General features: G+C 41.0%; 1 protein-coding gene across 2 annotated transcripts in view; it reads left to right on the top strand.

The window, feature by feature from the left end:
- fbln1 (fibulin 1) overlaps positions 1 to 21463 on the top strand; it is a 28696-nt gene extending 7233 nt beyond the window's left edge. Inside the window, exons 4-17 of one of the 2 annotated variants that reach the window (XM_035665703.1) lie at positions 727 to 886; positions 1946 to 2008; positions 2106 to 2192; positions 2385 to 2522; positions 2631 to 2768; positions 3434 to 3577; positions 3681 to 3806; positions 3943 to 4068; positions 4753 to 4872; positions 5150 to 5281; positions 5384 to 5507; positions 10788 to 10933; positions 12238 to 12378; positions 20857 to 21463. In XM_035665703.1, coding sequence (XP_035521596.1) covers positions 727 to 886; positions 1946 to 2008; positions 2106 to 2192; positions 2385 to 2522; positions 2631 to 2768; positions 3434 to 3577; positions 3681 to 3806; positions 3943 to 4068; positions 4753 to 4872; positions 5150 to 5281; positions 5384 to 5507; positions 10788 to 10933; positions 12238 to 12378; positions 20857 to 20996 — 1785 coding nt within the window. In that variant the 3' untranslated portion in view covers positions 20997 to 21463. Of the gene's footprint in view, positions 1 to 726; positions 887 to 1945; positions 2009 to 2105; positions 2193 to 2384; positions 2523 to 2630; positions 2769 to 3433; positions 3578 to 3680; positions 3807 to 3942; positions 4069 to 4752; positions 4873 to 5149; positions 5282 to 5383; positions 5508 to 6149; positions 7999 to 10787; positions 10934 to 12237; positions 12379 to 20856 lie in introns of those variants that run through there. The other variant, XM_035665704.1, reaches the window with a different exon arrangement.
- The last annotated feature ends 1854 nt before the right edge of the window (positions 21464 to 23317 follow it).

A 23317-nucleotide genomic window follows, 5' to 3' on the forward strand; every position in this document is an offset into this window, starting at 1 on the left:
CTACTGTTTCCTGTTTAGACTGTGCTAAAAATGTTTGCTTTCTTGAAGTTTTCTGAAAAGCTAAAAGTTTTCTAGGGCAGTGTAAGGGGCCACACAGACATGCACCCACGCATAAACAAACACAGACAGACCAAGTATCACTTAACAACTTGTACACAACTATTAGAGCTGTAGTGTTTGGAAGACTTGTGGCACGTGTTCAGTCAAGCTATCACCATCATTACGCACATACATCTCCCAAGGTTACGTTTCAGGTCTATACCCTCATTGCCGAAAAACACACAACCCCCACACTCTGCACCTTTCATCCATTCCCTGCCTGACATTACCAGGCTGCCATAATGATTGATTGAGCATGCTATAGCCTGAGGGGATGATGTCATCTCATCAGTTTGTCTGTCTGTCTTGCTTACTGACTAGCTGCTTTTCTTCTGTCTGTCTGTCTGTCTGGCTGAAGCCTGTCAGTTGGCTTGTCTTCATCAGCCTCCTTTTCTCCCTGTCTGGTTGATTGACAGCTTGGCTTTCTGTCTGAATTACAATACTTATCTACAATACTTTACCAACCAACATCAGCCCACAATCTTCCTTTCCTTGTCTGGAGTTTTGGTTTCACTTCCCCTGGTGCATAGGACAGCTGAGCCGGGTGATAACTCTCTGTGACATTGTGGTTTTCCTTCGTGTATGCACGAACGCTTATTCTGTTGTATCATATTCTGTGTTCTGTAGATGTGCTGTGACTGTTGTCTTCTGGGGAAGGCGGCTCAGGAAAAGGGCCTACCCTGTGACCACAACCTGTCTGTGGGCTACCAGTGTAGCTTGGTGTCCCGGGCCTGCTGCGTGGATGCAGCCTTAAACAACCAGACCACACCCACAGGACAAACTGAATGTGGGTAAAAAAAACAAGAATGAAGTACATTATTTCCTTTTTATCTCCAGTTTTTTTTTTTTTTTTTGCATCAAAGCAGGGAAATAGCTTCAACAGCGAGGGTAGAAAAACAGAAAGACAGTACAGGAAAACCTGTGACACATTACATTTCTCAAAATATTGGACCATAACAAGGAAGAATATTCAAAAGTCCAGTGTGTAACATTTAGGAGGATAATATGAATACCTATGTTTTCATTACTGTAGTGTACTTTTTGTTACCTTAGAATGAGCTGTTTTTATCTACAGACACCGCCTTCCACGAAGTCCACCATGTTTGACCACCATGTTTCTATAGTAGCCAGAACAGACAAACCAAACACTGGCTGTGGATGATTTGGTAGGGGAGGGTGAAGCGAGGGAGTTGCAACCTGCAACTACACCCCCAGATGCTGCTAAATCCTACACACTGCTCCTTTAAGTGTAGAGGTCAAAGCCCCACTGGTGTTGTCATACATAACCCTACACTTCCCCCTACTGGACATATGCAGTTATTGCCTTTTGGTTTTTTGCTTTTAGATTTCAAATGAGAAATGCATCTTCTCGCTCGCTCCTAAACACAGTCAGGTCAGGTTCAGCTGAAGGATACTAACTTTGGAGCTTTCAGGGATTAAGTCTGTAATTCATGGGTACTCCAGCAAAAATACCAAAGATTCTCTGTTACCAACTTCTCAGTTGTGAGGATTTATTGGTCTTATTGAACAGAGAATTGAATATCTTTGGGGTTTGGACTGATGGATGGACAAAACAGACATTTGACCATACCGTAGCCTGTAGGAAATTGTAATAGACATTTAAATATGTTTTCTGAAATTTAATAGACCAAATAATTATTCAGTTAATTGAGAAAATAATTATTGTCATAAATAATGAAAGTAACAGTTACTGTAGTTGCAGCCATGAAAAAGTCGCAACATTTTTGTTCATAGGGCTGCACCTTATGATGGAGGCATAAGGGGTTAAGATGTGAGACACTGTATGCATATAAACATATATTTGTGCTTTTTTTCTCTCACACAGTACCGAACAAGGATGAAACTAATACAAATGGAGATAATTCAGTATTAAATAACCAGTGCAATGGTACAGTAAAACACATCAATAAACAAGATATTCTACACCTCACTGATTTAATCTTTCAAAAGCAGTGGCCTTTTATCAACGTGTGTTTCTTTTTTAGTGAAATGTGCCCATCACTGCGTGGGCAATGACACCTGTGGATGTTTCAAAGGTTATAAACTTAAACCAGATGGACATAGCTGTGAGGGTAAGTACTACTCTTCCTCATCTTCAGCTTTGAATCATGTTTTATTTGCCAAGTCTTCAATTTGTGTAAAAAAAGAAATTAGAGCATAGGGAAAAGTTATGCTTAGAGAGGTTTTTGATACAAAAACTGTAATACTGTCACTTTCGGAAAGAGCAGCACAATAAGAGAATCTCTGCTTTCAACCACTTTCAGATATCAATGAGTGTTTGCTGGGAGCCAGCAACTGTCGGGGGGGAGAGCGCTGTATCAACACAGAAGGATCATTCCGTTGCCAGAGGGAGGTCAGCTGTGGGACTGGCTATGAACTCACTGACAACAACAATTGCAAAGGTTAGTCAAACTTCCCTAAGTTTTCCTTATTGTGCACCCGAGTACTTTTTTTTAAGGAGTTGACACTATGTTTATTATCAATGTTCCTGTTGTGGTTTCTTTACTCAGATATTGATGAGTGTGAGACTGGTATCCATAACTGTGGTCCAGAGTTTGAGTGCCAAAACACCAAGGGGTCCTTCCGTTGTCTCCCTAAGGTCAAGTGTGGTGTCGGCTATATTCAGGATGCCCTCGGCAGCTGCATTGGTAAGCACCATACTACAACAGCCCTTAACAACACCAGCAAGACCAACGGCAGAGTTTTTTAATGGTGGTACACCCATTGGTGCAGAGCATGCTATTTAGACTAGGGGCCAAACATTAATGGCTATTTGTGGTCATGAGAGAATGGCTCCTCATACTTTTGGTGACCCCCTGACCTTCAAATTCAAATTGAGATGAAGAGCTCATCAGTATATGAACTTATAATGTTTTGGGGGATATCCAGATCTTTCCTTTTAGGACCACCATTTGGCCCATATTTTTACTCATACACAAGGAATTATACATCTAGATGGCACATTGCCCTGAAAGGTATTTACTGAGAACAATAATGCATTTTAAAATTATTCACTCTTTCTATTTCCTATACTATTTTAGATATTTTTTGTCCCACACTTAATATCAATATAATTTTTGCTCACAGGAGTTCTCCTAATCTTCTAGATAGTTTAACATGAAATTTGGTGTGCACATTGCTGCTAACGCTGGTAAAAAAAAATCCTTAAATTGTAATTCCATGACCTTTGTCTAGAGCAACTTTTAGGCCAAAGCTTAGATTTAAAAAACATGTTTATTCAGTTATATTGTATAAGATGAACCAGGGCAATCATTTCAAAATGTAATAATGTCTTCTGTGTCTATGTTTCCAGATATCAATGAATGTGTTAGCCAGACAGGCCCATGCAACAGAGGGCAGGTCTGCATCAACACAGTTGGCTCCTACAGCTGCCAGAGGAACTCTGTTAACTGTGGTCGAGGATACCACCTCAATGAAGAGGGCACACGCTGTATTGGTACGGCTGAAAAACATCCTATTCCTAAATATTAAAGCATATTAATAACCTACCTGTGGTGCATAACATGATGTTCTCTGCTGATTGCATCCCCTCTCTGCAGATATTGATGAGTGTAAGGGCCCTGATGGGGCCTGTGCAGGTCATAGTTGTGTCAACCTGCTGGGCTCCTACCGCTGTGAGTGTGAGAGTGGCTACAACTTCAACAGCATCACTCGGGTTTGTGAGGGTAAGCGGTTATATCCTCCTCTGCATGTAAAGAAAACGTACACAAATACATCTCCTAATACAGATCAAATGTGCACAAGAGAGTTTTGTCAGAATTTCAGATTATTACTGTGGCACATTTCGACTTTGTGTTTTAGATGTTAATGAATGCAGGCACTATCCTGGCCGCCTGTGTGCTCATAAGTGTGAGAACACTCTGGGATCCTACAAGTGTAGCTGCACCAACGGCTTTAAGCTAGCTAGTGATGGCAGGAATTGTGATGGTAAGATAAATATCTAAATTAAGAGAAATGCAACTTTTTTATACACTATACAGTACGTGTTGTGTATATTGTAGGCTATACTATGCATATAGTCCCAGTGACTGAAGCAATAGAAACCCCTGTTCAGTTTGTTGTTGGATGACCTTTTGACTCACATTACATCGTTTTTACTACCTGCTATGGCATCAACCTGCTTTGGTTTGGTTGGTTAATTGATGATATTCAAATATATTTCTAAAATACAACATATAAGACTTTGCCCGGGATTAGGATTATACAGTCTCAAAATGTATTTCTGTCGTTGTCCCTGGTGTTGTCACAGTCCACCAACATTTATCAAGATAAAGACAGACATTTAAAGTCTCATAAGAAACTCTTATGTGCTTTATCAGGCCAGATAGCATTTTACCAGTCATTCATCCTGGTAAAAACTGACAATTGATCAATCCTTTGAAAAATATCAATCCTTCAAAGTCTTTTCAAAGTCTGTGAGATTTCAGATCACTCCGTAACCTGCTCACATGCTACTACACGTATAGTACATATTCAGATGGACAGAGTAGGGTCCACCTCTCTGCAGGTGCAGGGTTTTTATTCTTCTGATTACTGAGACTGAGGTGTACTTATTAGTAAACTCGTAGGATACAGTTCATGATGGTCGGTAATAAACTTTTCTCTGTGTAGATTTGAATGAGTGTGAGAACAACCCATGCAGTCAAGAATGTGCTAATGTCTACGGCTCCTATCAGTGTTACTGTCGTCGTGGCTACCAGCTCAGTGACATAGATGGCATGACTTGCGAAGGTAAAGTGAATATTTTGAAAAATATTTCATCTTTCTTCTGTGTATTCCAAACATTAAGGCAATTTGTCTTTCATTCATTAAGTTCCGGGTGCTATGGTATGAGCTAGAATCTAGTATGTGTTAATATGTACTTTCAAGTGTGTAAGCATACATTGTAGCAAACTGTATTATATATGAAACAGAAGCACATTTTGTTATAAATCAGTCATAAGCAGTTAATATATTTATTTCTGAAATGTACTCTCTGGTTTGACTTGTTTTTATCTCACATTGTTAGATATCGATGAGTGTGCCCTGCCCACTGGAGGTCATATTTGCGCCTATCGCTGTCACAACACCCCTGGTAGCTTCCACTGTTCCTGTCCCGTCAGTGGCTACACCTTGGCACCAAATGGGCGCAGCTGCCAGGGTAAGCTGTCCTTATTGTAGCGTTACACATGATGGTGTCAAGCCTATGTCAAGTTATTTTAGTGAATGTTACCTTATCCCACTTTCTGTCTTTTGTTTCCAGATATTGATGAATGCGTGACGGGAACACACACATGCACAGAGAATCAGAGCTGCTTTAATATACAGGGAGGATTTAGATGCCTGTCTTTTGACTGTCCAAACAACTACCGGCGCATTGGAGAGACGTGAGTTTCTGAATTGTGCACACACTGTTGCTGAACACAATACACTTTCATTAACAGACACAACTTTAAATGTGTTGTTTGTGCTCATAGCAATACGGGAATTGATGTACAGATATACATATAATAAATAAACCTTACATATATAAACAGTCACAGAGCGGGGTAACTGTTCCTCACATTCAAGTCTGAATGGTCATCCTACTGTACCAAGAGCTCTAAGTACAACAGTAACAGTAGGACCTTTTTATACTGACCCTTATTCATGTGTACTTTAAGGATCAGGGCTCTGCATGTCCAGTATGCTCAGTGCTGGAATGAGTTGCTACTGGCTGTAGCATGTTCGGTTGTTTTAGAATGATGAAATGCACATGGAGATTTTCTTGTTGGCTCAATTACAGTAGATGCTGTGTATGACCACCTTGTTATGGAGGCACCAGTGACAGATCTTCTTGCATGATCCCACATATGGCACCATGACTGGCCTGTAAAGTGTAAAAATGCTGCAGACTGATGTTCCTTCCACTGCATGCCATGCACGGCAAATTAAATTTACACCTGGTCTCTCTTTTTTCTTTCTCTCTCTTTGCCTGTTTTGTTCTGTCTTGTCCCGTCCTGCCCTGCCCCCCCCTCCTCTCTTTGCAGTCGATGTGAACGCTTGCTTTGCAATGAGTCTGCCGAGTGCCTGACCATGCCCCTGAGAATAACCTACTACTACCTCACCTTCCCAACCAACATCCCCGTCTTCACCAACATCTTCCGGATGGGTCCTTCCCACACCGTGCCCGGTGATGACATCCAGATTGCTATCACTGCTGGCAATGAGGGCGGTTTCTTCAAGGCGGAACGGATACCCACTGGTGGCGTGATGTCGGTGTCAAAGCTCATCAACAAGCCACAGGACTTTGAGCTGTCTCTGGAGCTAAGGCTGCGTCGCTACGGCACAGTCAGCACATACTTGGCTAAAGTGCTGGTGTTTGTTACCCAGGACGAGCCCAGAGTACCTTACAATCCCCTGCTAGAATAAATACAAGTTATGTAGGGTTACACAAGTTACTACACCCTTAAAAAGGATGTGTCATTTTAATGTGTGTTGCATTGTCTTGCAGAGAAAACAGAAAAAGTGAATCCTCAAAACAAAATGCATGCAAGATGACAATACATTATGTATACAGCACATACTGCCAAGATAGATAGATATGCAGGTAAATATACATATAAATTACGATTTACAATTAGAGAAAACTAGTATAACCAAAGATCATTTATGTTTCTTTCATTCCTGGATTTATGCTATAAAATCTGGTCTTGCCTAAATATTCGGGTAAACTGGTCTGATTAACAAGTTTGGAGGACTTGGGCCCCTAATGACCCCTTATCCCCTTCCTATCTGTGCATTATCCTGTCTTTTTTTAAATACACACATTAACAGTATGGACAAAGAAAGCAAATTTATGTTGATGATGTGATTGAGTGATGCATATTCTTAAAGGAATAGTTTGATATTTTGGGAAATAGGAGAAGATTTAGTTGCAGCTAGCTAACTTAGCTTAGCATTAAGATTGGAAACAGCTAGTTTGAATGTGTGAATTGCTTTTACGGTGCTGGTAGGCGGATTTTGTTGTTTTCCCCCCTGTTTCCTGTAATTAAATTAATTTTAGATAACTAGCTGCTGGTTGTAGTTTCATATTTATGGTACAGATATAAGAGTGGTATCAATCTTCTCATCTAACCATTTGCAAGAAAATGCAATAACAAAAGTGTAAAGACAACAGGTTTTTTTTAGTTTTTCTTTTACAAGGGTTATGTGACAGACTATTTCTTGGCTGGGCATAGTAAGTTTATAAGTCCATGGTGACAACAAGACTACAGGAGATTCTATAAGAGCAATATCGATTTGATTCTCTCATATAACTCTCAGCAAGAAAGCCAGTGTGTGTATTTTCAAGTGTATTTCCTAAAATGCCAAACTGTTCCTTTAGACACATTTTTAATTCATCAAACAGTGACTCTGGGGCTTTCAGGCTCCCTGGCAGCTGCCCCTTTTGTCCGATCAATTATCCAGCCTTGTCTCTACTTACTTTTTTTGTAATAAATCAACACAAGTATGATTATTTGACACTAAACGCGTGCTAAAGATGACACATCATTTTTAAAGAGTGGATATAAAAAACAATACCACTCATAAAATTAGAAGAAGTAAGCACAATTTTTAGTTCTCTAGCAGTTTACATAATCAGCTGTTAAACACTAGAATTACAAATCATTATTCAGCAGTATGAATTAGGTCCAATTGAATGTATCTTGGAGGTAAGGTATTGTGATAGCCGCTAGGTGGCGTTCTAGGTCAGGGTAAATAATAAAATGGTAACACTCAAGTCTGCCTACAATTGAGTGTAATTTGATGATGGTTGCATGATAAAGTCTGACGTTTTGCAGTATTTTATGGTTTATGTGTTGGATGAACAGTTTTCTATTAAAATTGAAATAGAAATAACACATGTTCAAGTCAACTCCAGTTCTTGATAATGGTGCATTGTGGGGTTTAATCAAATACAGCATAGGGAGCAGCTGGAATGTGAGGCCAAATCACAGATGGAGGCATGAAGACTTCCTCACATAGTTTCATATTACTATTATTCCAACAGCTTTCAGGGAGGAGGAAGTCCAATGATACATGCTTAAGTAAAATCTTAAGTAACGCATACAGTATATTTAAAGTTAAAGGGACGTGATTGTATTGAAAAAACTGACTACACAAATCTATACACAAGGTCTTTTAGTACACATACTAACACTAGAAAACAGCAGCTTTTATCCATAATGTTATTAGTTATTATTGTTTCCTGAGTTTTGCTGAATCAGTAATGTTTATTAACACAAAAGCAAACCAGGTGTATTTTAAATCGGCTAAGTCAAATTTCCCATTCCCAAGTCAAACCTTTCAGTTATATTTGTGCATATAACTCAAATTTCAGTATTTACAATTTAAGGCCATAAAGTAATTCCACACTTCCAAATTCCATTCAAAGTGAGCCAGATTGGGCCTTTTAATGCACTCCTACTCCCACTCCCCAAACATCAGTTACCTTGCACCGCAAATACATCTTTCTGTGGCAGTTTTTTTCTTGCACATCTCTTTAGCTCCCATTACATTTTGAGCTTAATGTAAAATACACAGATTTCCACTGCATACTGCGGGTGTAAACCCCAAAGCAGACAGATAATCCAAATGAAGGCTGAGTAAGTGACATGAGATGGGATGCAGTGGCAAAGAAGAGGGAAATGTGCACCAGCAGGAGAGAGTATAAATAGTTTGACATGCTGTGAGGCTGCTGCCCGAGGGTTGTGGCTTATAATAACTGTAAATTCAGATGTCCTAGGTTCCTCCTGTCCTGAGCTGTCAGGCCAGTAAGGATGCACTTGGTCCCTAGTGGGGATATCCTTAAAATAAGAACATAGTGGCGCGCAGAAGGTTTTTTCCTCCCCTTTGACATTGAGTTATGGGGCTCTGGGCTCTGGCCGGTGGTCTGAACAATTTGTGGTACAGCAACATCACCGCGCACAGAATGAATGATGCCCTGCAGTGTTTGTGTTGGGGCGTTATCAATGTGCCGACTATAAATAATAATTACCAAAAAAATAAAAGGCCCTATGCTTGACCAGAGGACTTTCATCCAAAAAGTCTGTTTTCCTTTCTGGTCTGAAAGTATTGGGGTTTTTATCCTGGGCTGGGCCACGTGAGGCATGGGGAGATGAAGAAGACATGCATTTGTGCATGCACGCGCACATACACAAACACACACACAGACATATATATATATATATAAGCACGTTTGCATGCACAAAGGCACGCATGCACAAACAAACAAATATATACACACATTTGGTGCCGACATACACATGCATTAACAAGGAGCTGTAATTAGCTCCACTTGCTGCCCCTGCTTTGAAATGCCCATCTGTGTGTAAGGGGGCAGTTCACCCTGGGTCATTATCTTCTCGTAAATTTGCTTTCTACCACAACAGAGCTTTCACCTCATCCTCTAGAGTCCCGCTCGGGTCTTTCTGCAGCACAGGCCGTGGTATTATAAACTAGGAGAACATTTTGTGGGTTTGGCCTGGGCCAAAGCAAAACTTGGACCCACCCGCTAATTGCTAATTACAAGCCCCTACCCAGTGGTGGCTTGACTTTTTGTCAGGGGCTTCTCTCCTCGCTCTCCATGGAAGGAGCCCTGCAACCCAAGCCATGCCTAGGCTTTGAGCTGCAGCCTATAGGTCCCCTGAGGAGCGCCAGAGATCCACTGCCCATGACTCACAATGTGGCTATATGGCTGCCATGCACATTAACTGGACTTATACATGGCATCTTGGCTGTTTTCTTAACCCGATATAGCCGTGTACTGACTTGCCTCCTTTGTGAATACCAAGTTTGAATTTAACATCTTGGATGTCAAAGTCAAGGCTTTTATTTTGTTTCAATAGCTCTCTCATGATCACAAGTTCTTCATCGTTTCAAAGACAAACTCTTGATTTATGAGGTTGTTAATGCCTTAAAAACCTCTCTCAAAGTCTTATGTAGCAGACAGGTAGTGAATAGTGATACTTCAGGTGGCGTTAGCTTTAGGAGCCAGCAGAGGCCCTCCATTCCCTCCGACCTGTCACTGATTAGTCTGTGGAATAAACAAAGCCCTAAATAATAGGATGAGAGCTGCCCTGGGGAGAGGCTGGGGAGTTGTCTAGTCATGTTGCTCACAATTTAGGAGTCTTTCAGAACACTCCCTTGCCTCATAAATCCTCCTCAAGAGATTATCTGATGTGAAGCCGGGGATGCTCAGCAAATCCAAATATTTTCCTGAGCAGGTTGTGGATCATTCTCTGTGAGTGTAGTAATTCATTTCCCACACAGCTTGAAACAGTGCATCAGAAAAGCATCAATGGCAGCGCTAGTCTCCACAAGCAACAAAGTTTGGCTCCAGCATGAGGTTTGGCCATTGTTGGTTTATTATTCTTCCAAACCACATAGAATTTGATTGTTTTGATGTTGACTGCTATATCCAGTATCCCTGCTGTCTTGTTCAGATATTGTTTGTGATTGTTTCATTGGAGTTGTCCCACTGAGTTCTTGATTACGCAGTGGGCTGCTCCCAATGATGCCCTCTTATTGTTAGCTTTAGAAACCAAAGGCTCTGTAAGTCTTATATTACCTAAAGGTCAGAGGCCATTTGTGTTTTTGTTTGTTTGTTTGTTTTTGTGGGTGTGTATGTTTGTTCTCTCCTTTAGAGTGGCGAGGCTTGAACGCTCAGACACCATTCGCTGTACAAAGAGCTGTCAGCCCAGCGACATCGCCTGCGTTCTGGACACCACGCACTCTGTGTCCCACACCTTCATCTCCTTGCCCACCTTCAGAGAGTTCACAAGGCCAGAGGGTAGGTCAATGTTTTCTGTGAATATGGATACTGAAAATCTGGAGTAATCCAGACGGGCAAACATGCAAAGTGTACATTGACACAAAGGACAAAATACTGTGTACTATGTTTCATAGAAATAAACTTCCTTGGAATAGGAGTCCATCATATAGACTTATTCCTTTTGCCGAGAGTTAGATGAGAAAATCAATATTACTTTAATATAGGGTAATTATGAAGCTTTAGCCAGCAGCTGGTTAGCTTAGCTTAGTTTTAGGACTCGAACCAGGGGGATACTATACAATGGCCATATATAATAGTAACGAAACCCACCGGCCAACACCTCTAAAGGTCACTTATAAACGTAATCCAATCCAATACAAAAAAAGTTATTGTAAAAACAACACTTTGAAGGTGTGAAGTACTGTTCCAGTGAGACGATTTTCTACTTCCCCATTTTCCAACTCTTATGCTAAGTTACGCTAACAAAGAGTGATATCGATATTCTCATCTAACAACCGTCAAGAAAGCGAATAAATGCATTTCTCAAAATGGTTTAACATAATGCTTTAAAAATTACTGATCTCCCCTAAAATGTCTCCTGTAAATCACTCTACTCTACATGTTCACTAACCCACAAAGGCCCATTGTGGAGGCATCATTTTCTGACAAAGCGTCATGTTAAGATTTTTGGAAACAACGGATTTTAGGACAGCATGACAACTTGTGGTTTTTTAGTGTCAACATAGTCCTCTGCCCTATTTTTCACTTGAGCTCTACTTTATCTCTCTTAATCTATGAGCTCCCATCAAACACATTTCCCTGCAGTTGTCAGAATCCATATGACTACCTCTAACCCCCAAATTAGCTATTCCACGATGTTCTCCGTGCAGTCCTAGCTTGGCTGGCCCAAACCAGAGAGTAAGTGCCATGCTGAATGGATATGAGTAACCACGGCAATCACACACAGACAGTGACTGCTGACAAGCATCTATTGGCTGGCATGCAGTACATATTTCAGACACACTCATGCTCAGCGTCACAGGGAGTTAAGCTGTTGTCATTTCTCATAAGCTCTGAGAAGGGGTGTAAAGGACTCGAGGCCCTTCAGCTAAACAACAGTATTAAAAAGCCTCAACCTTCCTGTGACCCTCTCAGTGCGCAATAAATACAGACCTTTCCATCTCCCATTTTATTGTCTTCCTCTTGGAAAGAAAAAAAAGAAAAGCAAGAGTTGGCACAATCTTGGCGGCGCAATCCCAGTGTGATTATGATGGGTTTAGGCTCCAAAATCTTTTTTGTGTCTAATTGTTATCTTCCAACAGAGATTGTTTTCCTGAGAACCACAGTGCCGGCTTACGGGTCCTATCACTTAGGCAGTTTGGACGTCAAGTTTGACATCCTGGAGGGCAACGTGGACAACGCCTTCGACATCAACAAGCGGGTAGAGAACGGAAAGTATGTGGGTGAGTACAGGGATTTTACTTTGTTATGTGTGAATTCTGGACGAACCAAGCCAGTGCAAACATTTGACAATGGCATCCGACAGCGTCTGTGACTGGAAATTACATTTTCTTTTTGACAATTTTACAAATCAAACTCACATGTGCACATTAAGGAGGGGCAAAAAAGCACAAAAATATCCTATAAGGAATGTCTGGATGCCCTGACATAAGTACATCTGACACGGCCCGTTATGGTCTTTGCAGTGTGGTGGCATCATGTAGCTGTCATCATCTTCACGGGGGCTCTTGGTGTCTGTTGTCCTCTGAGTGGCTCTTTGAGACAGACGAAGGTCTGTTTCTGTCTTACCAAATATTTGGCATCACTTTTCACAGTCTTGTGGTTAAACAAAGTACCATTAAATTCACTTATCTCAGGCTATACTTATTCCAAGCAGATCATTATTTTCCACAATAACTTATGGCGGCCTGAATGTACAGGAACAGAGTGTATGAATCTACACTTGTGTATACACATGCACGTATGTATGAGTGATTGCAGTTGACAAGCAGTTCATCATAACTACCTGTTCAGTGACACTAGCATGCAAAAAGAGCCCTGCACTAGTTCAAGTAGGAGTAGCAGATACCATCTCCAGTGGTGTGTAACAACAACACATGTTTGGGTAGGAGCCATTCCCATCCTTTAGTCTGGTGGTGACCCAAGGCTGCTGCACGCCTGTGGGAGAGCTGAACTGAGCCTTGGCCTTGGGTGGATGTGGGTGTTGTGAGCCCAACGATGACACATTGTTGGGCTCATCTAGGTGTTTTTGTTTTGGTTTTGTGCTGAGATGCAGGCAGTGTGGTAGTGGAAGGACAGCGTCTTCTTCTTCTCTCGCTGATGGATGAAGGGATGGCCTGTCAGTATGCACATCTGTCTTTACAGAATGAAAGGGAGAGAGGGAGGAGGAGAGAGTGTGTGACTGTCACTGGTTCAGGCTGGATTGTGGGCGCACGCAAGTGTTCCTCTCTTGAACACTTGTACAAACAGATGTGTGCTTATCAAACGTACCCAAATTCACACAAAGACATGGGAGAAAAATGTTTATAACCAGCAATAACTCACATAATTTACTGGTAAAGCAGCTATAATTATATTGTACTGTCTTATAATGGTATGTTTTTGTGAGAATGCACAATAGTGTAATTCTCCATGAGTGATAAGCCTTATGTTGTAATATATTGTCTACTGAGTGTGTCTGTGTGCGTGTGTGTAAAGAGGACTTAGGAGAAATTCCCTGTTTATGGTGGTGCTCATTTGCAGGGGCAAGTATGTATGTGTGTGTGGGAGGGAGGGAGGGAGAGAGAATAAAATTGCAGCGAAAGAAAGACAAAGTGAGAGACTGTGATTCAATGAAAGAGGAAAGAGAGAGAGAAAATATGTGCAGAAGTAATCCTGGGCGCTTTGCTTCATGTGGTTAAATGTATTGTTCCATTTCCCCACGCTAGGCCTCAGTGTCTCGCCGAGCATTAGAGCACTTAAACTGACGACCACATGAAAGGCCTGTTTGTGAGGAGCCACTTCTCTCCCAAACCCATTGGATGCTTATTGGATGCAGCTCTTGCATGTTAGCACCAGTTGCCCATCGCATATCCAAATTGAGGCCCTGTGCACTGGAGCCTTTGGTCACTGCCTGCTCGCTGTGAAGTGTGGCGTCCACGGTGCGATGAAGGCCCTCTTGGTTTTATTTAGTGGGTTGTGCTGCTGGTGCTTTGGCCCACAGATGCTGCTGTTGCGTAACCATTGTATGAGGCTCGCTGACGTGTCACTTAAGGAAGCTTAGTTTCCAGTATCTCCAGTGTCTCCAACAGTGGTATTACAGCTTGGTGGGATGTGAAGAGTAGCAGACATTGAGGCTCCACTAATGAACAAGTGCGTGAACTCAAAGTAACTTTGGCCATTATTTTTGGCCACTATTTGTATTTTTTTGCATTTTAAGGGACAAAAGAGGCAATTAGGAATCCTCAGAATCCATTACTAACTTTAAAAGATAATTCTTAAAAGGTTTGATTGCCTGATGCTCTTTTCCTTCCTTCTCACTGATTCGCTATTTTAAAACCAGTCGCCTGCACAGTCAGGCATGCAGCGTTTGTAAAGACATATGTGCATATACACGCACACACATGTAGAGGCTGACAGTACCAAATAGTGTAAGAACTGCACCAATCCTTGTTCCTGGTCATCCATCACTGGCTTTCCCAGCACTGTCACATCTGGAAGACAACCTTGACAGCCTTATGCATCTGTGCAAACATAACCGGCCCTTAGCAGTTGGAAAACATGATCGGAACCAATCAAACACTTAAAGATTCCCATGAGACCACAGTGGCACAGCAGCGACCACACATAATCTCTGCAGGTATGTACAACAGATCCACCAAAGTGATATATATAATCCTCACAACAAAGACAACATTTGTGACACATCATACACATATTTGGAAACACAAATAGTGGAAGAATGCATTACTCATGCTAACGCTGTCATCCACTTGTGTTTAGGTACAGGTTGTTTGAATAGGGTTGATAATGGGATGATTGATTTTGGCAGTCAGCAGGTGGATGGATGAGTCCTCCCTTTGAAAACACTGGAAAACACTGTGGTCTCTGCTGGAAGCAGGGCTAAGTCCCTCACCTCTGAGAAAATGCTGGTGGTTCCCCTGTTTGATAATCTGTCAGTGGCATACATCATTGTGGGGATCAATATTATCTTAGACCACTCCTAGTTAGGCTATCGTAGGTTAGTGTACGTTTTTTACCTTCATGAATCATGGTCGATTTGCTGTGCACACATGCTTTCTTTCAGTTTTGCTTCAGTAGTTGTTGACAAAAAATCTTTTATGCAAGGAAAAGATGTGACAACCCACTAATCCCATTTTCTCCTGTTCACCATGGAAAATACAAAGTTAACAAAAGCAACATGCAAATTAGTATACTTCTAGACAATATGTATACAATTATGCGACTTGTGGTTGTACTTAGCTCAGCCAGCTGGCTGACCAGTATCAATGTGTGTAACTAGAATTCAATACGATCAGAAGCCAACAGTGGAATCAGGAAACGGTTAGCACTTGTTTAGTAATGCCTTGAATGTGTCCAAGTGACTCCTCTTCATGAGTAATTATTTGTCATGGAAGAATTTTATTATACCATTAATTATTAATCTTCATCTTCATTCATTTTAGCAAAAAAGAAAAAAAAAAAGTAAATGTTGTTTATCTTACTGGAGAACAACAAATAATACAGTGTCCTCTCTTCATTAATCATACCCATCCTCTGGAGAAACTGCAAGCCTAAGACGCCGCAGCTAAATTCCATTCATTTTTGAAATGCAGGTGGAAATATGCCTTTGCGGTCTATATCCTGTGCAGGGACTGAATTCCCTTTTGCATTGCCACTGGCACAGGGCTGGCAGCCAGTGAGGCAGACAGTAAGATGAATGGAAGAGGAAGTGGACAGTTTGTCTCTATGCAGGTAGTCATGGTCGTCAGTGCAGCCGTCCACAGTGGCTGGTGGAATGTAAGCTTACTGTGTGAGACATGACTACTTCAGAGCCAGTGGAGCTTGTGGCTGTGCTGGTGAGGAGTTGAAGACAGCAGTGGAGATAAGCAAACAACTAGCTCCACAAGTTTGAGTGGCTGTCATTTGAATGATTCACGACATTGGCAGCAGTGGGCGCACCAGACTGCGCCAAGCCCATAAGGAATCCTTGTCTGCCCCACAAGAGATTAATACAGTACAGCTAATCAAAACAGGGTCTTCTCCACCCAACAATCCCATAGTCAAACAAACAATGCTCCCCTCGGGTGGTCCTCCACCATAATGTACTGATGAAGAGATAATGATGCAGATATGTCACGCTCGCAGAGACATACCATGCACATAGTAAAAAACACCCCGCTATATACACATACAGTACATATTACTTGCAATAAAACTGTCCTAATTATTCATCAGTTACACTTATCTCCCTGGGTTTGGTGATCTACTTAATTTATCCTTGTCATTACTCTTTTCTCTCTGGCACTGTGATTTTAGGAAAATGTAAGTATGTTTAGGTAATAGCTCAGTTCATAAAATTAATGCTCATGTAGTAACATGCCAAAATAGATAGCAAAGTACTTAAACAGCTTATCAAAACGCATGTAGATGGATTATATAATATAAAATCCTGATTTAAAATGCAAACACAGCAGGTTTTCATCTCATATTCTTTCCATTTAGTCTACATTGTCAAGCTTATTTTCTGCTCCTTAGTTATGGGTCTTAGCTCTGAAAGGTCACTTGCAATATAGTGCAAAGGTTGTGGTAAAGATAATGGTGCATATTATGTCATCTCAGCTGCTCTGGCCCACAACTACTAAAACAGCAAGTCCAAGAAAAGAACAAACCAATTCCCTACGGCTGCTTTTCAATGATGTCACTACCCAGTGGGTGACACTGTCCAACAATGACCCATGGGCCATTTGAGAGATCTGTAACTATGACTCGCTGTTAATTGACCTTAAAATATCAAGCCACATATGCTGGCCTTTCAGAGCAGGGGTGGGCAGGGCTCCCACCCCCTCTTTGGAGTGGTCAAAGTTGTGTTTGGACAGCCTGACCTGACTGGTCATCCTTGTACCAGTGACCAGTGACCAGGCTGTAAACATAATATCCAGTCCCTGAGGGGCCTGTACACATGGGTTATGTTGGCAATCTGAATGGATTATATTTCAGCTATACTGACGGGTTATCAAACTGAAATTGGTTACGTTGCTAATGGGGTAACAAGGGATCTAGTTAGCAATTTGTTTGGCGTGTCTCCTAGCTTTTATGGACTTTTTGGAGAAAAAGTTTCAGGCAGTAAAAAAAGAATTGCTGAATAAGAAACTACACTTTATGTATTTATTTTTATACCAACAGTGCTCAGCTGTACATCAGTGGTATGTTTAGATACAAAACATATCACAGTTATAGCCATAATGATGCTGAAGAATGCCCTCCTGTGCCCTCTTTGCATACTGGAACTTTGTATACCACCTGGATACTCTCCAATGGTTTCACTGTAGTGAGCATGCATAGCGCCACAACCAGTGTGTCATTATACAATACTGTGGTGAGGCCAATGCATATTTTTCATTTGTCTCTGGTGTTAAACCCGTTCATTTTGGATTTTGTCATACACTTCCTCGCTGAGTTGCAGAAACCAGAAAACCCAGAAATTGTACTGTTTACATGTAACCCTTCAATATTTCAGCCGTCATGGCCATGAAGGATGACAAATTCCTACTGGCATTTGCTTCACTTTGTTTTGTGGCAGTGTCTCTGCTACTAGCATGGATTTATTTAAGGCTATTTTCTACTTATGGGGCTACTTTATGGTACAGCGGAATGTTTTGGAGAATGGACAGATTGTACAGCTGTTTGTTTGATGGTGACTGTTCAAGCCAGCACAGTCACCTTTGCACCCTGTGGCAGATACCTCAGTGAGATTGAAAGACACCACAAATCTCTCCAGCAGTCCAACTGGATCTCCTGCTTGGGTACTTCAGGCCTCAGATGACATGACCTTGCAGGGTTTTGAAAACTTCCCCAAGTTTATTTATATGAGTCTCAGGTGCTGTGGTAGCCAATCAAAGTCAACCTGTTTTGTGGCTGTTGGCTCCTTGCCTTACAGTCTGGATGACATGTTAAAGATGAGTATGCGGTTGTGGTTTCACCTCAGGTTCATTGTAAGTATGTTGAGGCCCAGCTGTTAGCTGATGCTTTCCTCTCATTTCGGATACCACTGTGCTTTGGATGGGAAGCTTACGGAAACACAGAGTCATCATGGTCACGTAAACTGACTTTCGTGCCAACCCGTTATGCAGAATTGTGCACATGAGCCCACGCATTTCTAATTAAATAATTACTTTCTACTCACTCACTTCAAGGCTGTGCAAATAGTTACACAAAGGCTGGAAGTTGTATAAAACACGTCTTACTAGATCACTACAGTAACTGTGATACATCTTACAGGTTAAGATACACGGCTTGGTTTGTTGTGACGCCCAGTAGCATCGCACATTCTGAAATTTGAGGTGAGGAAAATTTAACTGTGTTTTGTGTTAAGTTTCAAAACATCAACAGTGAGTGCTGAGGAATTTTGATGATTTGGACACTATAACATCATTTCTGTTCCAAGAACAATTGTGCCCTCTGTATGTGCTAATTAGACCACAAACAAATTTACAAAACACAAATGGCCCTCAGACACATTCAACATATTGCACTATTTAGATGTCTTGAATACATTCTCAGTTTAGACATAAAGTGTTTTATGTTATTTACTCATGTGGTTAAATAGTTTAGTTTCTTTTCGTAGAAACAATCTTTCTCTCTTTCTTTTTTAGTGGAAAACACCCCTCAGTTGACCCTCATTATAAAGTGTTTCATCCGCTTTAGATATAGGCGGCACTTATTCCAATTTAAAAAAGCCTTAATGTGGACTGAAACTCATCTGTCTTTGCGGTGGTCCTTATTGTGTTAATAATGATATCTTACTCATCTTCAATGTGTGCTTGCTCAACCCAGCACTGAAGCTTTTGAACTGGTTTTGTGTGATTTACGTACACGGACAAATCCTGAACCTTGTGAACTCACTTTAAGTTTGCATTGGTCAAGTCAGTGTTGCGTGCCATCTCGATTGGCTTATGTCTGAAAATAATTTTCAGACTCAAAATTCAATCTATTTTTCCATGTCAGTTATTCTCTTAATGTTGCGGCTGTTGTTAGGTTTAAGCAAAGGTTAGCGCTCTCTGATGGCGCTGACGTTTTGGAAACAATAAAATCTCAGTCCCCCTCCCCTCCATCTAGTGTCACTACGCAACTGAGTCCCAAAACACCAAAACAAAGGGGCAACCCTGGTAGAAGTGGGCCCCATTCCACACTCCTCCAAGTGCTTATCGCCTGAATCTGCTGGAATCTGTTGTGTGCCCACAGATCTTACTTGGAGAGGGACGAGAGAGCAAAAGAAAGTGACAGAGAGAGGGAGACAGCAGTTCAAACTCCTATTGCTTGCCCCTCCCAGAGTTAAAGATGGATTCCTGGAAGAATGCCTCCATGGCTGTATTGCGTGACTGCTCCCCTCCATCAAACACATGGGACTCATTTACCCTTGTGGGCCATAGTGATGGTGCCACAAACACCAGGCCCCCTCAGGAAGGGAAGAGAGGGGAGGATGAGGAGGAGGAGAATGAGTGGGTGGGGGTGATCTGCCATCATACAATGCCAGTGTCCCAAAGGACTCAACGGATGGCGCATAATGGATCATCATTTGTCCTGTGGTGAACAACGACCAAATGGGTTTTACTGTTTTATTACAAGTACCACAGAAAGCAGCCTCATAATTCAGACCAATAAAGGCAGTGATCTGTCGTCTTTTTGATCCATGCTGAGTTAAACTCTTGAATCATCTTACAAAAAAGCTTGAACACTTTACTGACTCAGTTATGAATAAGAGAAACACAAGAGCAGTAAATGACAAAGGGAAAGAGGATGATTGAAGGTGTGATAGGACAGTGTGGGGATTGTGCTGCCTGACTGCACTCTGTGCCGATGGCTGTTCAAACAGGCCACAGCTGAAATGTCACAAGCCTCTGCAGAGAAAAGGCCTGCTGACAGCCTGTATAAACACTGGCATTTTTCCCCCAGTGTAATCGCATGTTCACTTAAAAAGGGCACCTAATGAATTCCATGGGCATTCAGTAATGCTCTGTTGCAGTATGTTTATTCTCCTATCTGTTTTATCAGGATAGAGGCGTCTTTTGTCCATGTAGAGGGTGGAATAGAGTTCAGATTTTCATGGACAGTCTTGACATCACTGGACTTTATTTTGCTTGTCAAACCCACACTTCATTTGAATACTGATCCAAATGTACCACCTGATACCAAAGCACCCCTGAAGACAGGAATGTTTGTTGTAAGTGATATCAGCAAGGGAAAGACTGGTTTGGGAGGGTACCTTTTCCATGGTATTAGAACCTTTGAATCCTCAGCCCCCATTGGGAAGGGAATCTTTTCAATCATTTGCCAAAATAATTGCCTTAAGCCATTGATTAGTGTCCATTGTAACTATTTTCTACAAAAGAAATAGTCTCTATGAAAAGTTCTGACAATTGTGTCTGATTATCCGCAAGATGACGTCTCGTCTACACCAGCTAGCGAAAGAAGCACATCAACATCGTATAACGTGTCAGTTCTTTGAAAATATTGTTGTTGTACTTAGGCTACTGCTGAAGATTTACATCCCAACCTTTCACTGGTGTTGTCATTTCGTTGCTGTTGTTTCGCTGCTTTTCACTTTTTTCTGCTGTACTGACAGCATAACTGAATTATTTTGGTTAGTAGTGCATATATTTTACCACAGTCTATTTATAGTACTTATTGTCACTGATATTGTTTTTCTTTGTCTCCTTCAGGTGTGGTTCGCCAGGTGAAGCCTCTGATTGGTCCATTGACTACAGTACTGAAACTGTCCATGCGCAACCTGACAAATCAGGGCGACTCTGGACAGAACATTGTCAACGTTCATGTCTTTGTCTCTGAGTTTTGGTTCTGAGAGTTGGATGCCAACTTTTACCACATGTATTAAGACATCCGTTGTCAACACTGTACACATTGGTTTTGTCATATCAATGCACAGATCGGTGTCAAGGTTTTAATGTTGTATTTGATTACTTTTGACAGTTTCTGAGATGAAAAGGCTACGAGCTGCTTCTGATGAGAGCATTACACTTTGTTTTGATGACAAGCTCAGCCTAAAATGCAGTCCTGTGCATCTGGCATAATGGAGCTAAATATGGAGAAACTTTATGTTATAAAATTATCTTGAAGAAATGAGGCATCCAGAATGTTTTAAAATTGAAAGTGCATGCATTTAGAAAGGTCATTAAAGAATATAATAATTCACAAATATTCTTTTCATGACATTATAAGTCTTTGTTTTTGTAACATTCACTTTTCCTTTCTTACTGTATGCATTGGATGAGGTATTTTTTCTATGGAATAAACACTATTTTAGTTACAGTATTTGTTTTTTGGAATTTATCCCAGTAATATTTAAAGAGCAGTGTCTGAAATTCTTACTAAATTTATACTTATGGGTTTAGGAAAGTAATAAAAAAAGGTTTACAAGCCATAAAAACAGAAATATGGAGAGAAGATAAGGCCTTTTTAGCTACACTCCTATACATAAAACTGCTGAACTGTTAAAACTATTGATCGTCTTGAGTTGGTTTAACAGTAAAGGCTACAGTTGATAAAATAGGCGGAAGTATTTTAAATAATCTGTCGTTCAGCCAGATAATTACAACTGTTCTTGATCCCTCTCCTTTAGGTGACATAGCCTAATGTTCCAGCTTTTCCATCTAAAAGTGGGCGTGACAATTTATTTTACATTTGCTATGTAGTTCACTACATTATGGCAGAGGGAGATTCGTGTCTGAATTCGGAATATGAATGTTACGCAATACATAGTGGCCTCAAATATTTTTACGATAGAATAATGAAATGTAGTATCTATGGCATGTATACTCTTTGAATGTATGATACAAAAAATTAAAATTGTGTGTGGCTCTAGGAACGTTCACTGATGATGTTAAATAATGATGATTTACACTGTCTCAATTTATTGCTCATTATACACTAAACTGCAATGCAGTAAATGAGTTAACTGTTTCATTTTGCCAATATGCTAACCTAAAAATCACCCTTTCAAATGTAAACATGTGAAATGTGTTATCATCACATAAGTAATTCAGTACAATTTTACTGTGTACCCTGGTCATGAAAACCTCATGACTTGTGCAATGCCCTGAATGAAGTCATAACTCAATGACAGGAAACTTGATTATGATAATTCAGACATGTCAATATTAGTTAACAGAGACATGCAAATAGAACTATCTTACCCAGTTTACTTTTATTCCCAGCGGTCTGCGGAAAGTCAGTTGACATGGTGACATTTAGAACATTCTGTTTATTTTGTACCCAATGATATCTGTTGAGGGGCAGTAAAGACGTATATTGACAGCTTGTCCTCAGAATGCCCTCAGCTGAGTCAGGATGTCCATAAGTATGTGCATGCACATGTTCACTGTGGGTTTCACTTGTGGTCTTTTTGTCATTCTGGGAGGGATTTTCAGAAAATCTTCTTTTGGTAGAGGGACTGAAGAGGGGAACTAGGTGGCAGCAGTAGTTAAAGACCATGGGCATGGGTACCAACAACCACATTCCTAATTACATTTATCAGTGGACCAGAACTCCAGAGAGTGAGCTGAGCACATGTCAGTAACGGCCTATAACTGTGAGACTGTAATCATCACTGTGGCTGGGCCCGGTCAAAGCCTCCCAATGCTTCAAAGACAATGGAGGAGGAGGCGCATTCATCAGGATCTCAAGTCGTCTGCCGTGATGGATTTTAAGGCTCTACTGAAGGGGGATATCCTCTTCAGAGGAAATAGAGGCCAGCAGGTCAGCCTTGTGGTCGACATGAAAAGAGGGAAGAAATGCTTGTGTGTGTGTGTGTGTGTGTCTGTGTGTGTTTGTGTGTGTTAACTCCAGAACCTTGAAACCACACTTTTAGCCAACACTTGACATGGTACATGTTTTTTAATGCCACTAATGCATTTCCTAATGTAACGCTAATATAAGAGAATAGGTGGGGATAGGTTGGAATCGTTCTAATCCAAAAAATAAATGAGTAAAGGAAATAAACAGAACCTTGTCCGGCATTTGGTTCATCCATATATCTTTCAACTGCACAAATCAGAAGAAAGAAAAGAGTTTAGTTTGTGGGTGCCATTTCTGGGAAGAGCTGTATACACCTATCAAAATTAAGGGCCACCTCTCTTCGTGTAAGTTAAAAGAGGAAAAAAATCT

This window comes from Morone saxatilis, unplaced genomic scaffold (assembly GCF_004916995.1).
Source record: "Morone saxatilis isolate NCDOM2014 unplaced genomic scaffold, NCSU_SB_2.0 Contig2, whole genome shotgun sequence".
Lineage (NCBI taxonomy): Eukaryota > Metazoa > Chordata > Actinopteri > Moronidae > Morone > Morone saxatilis.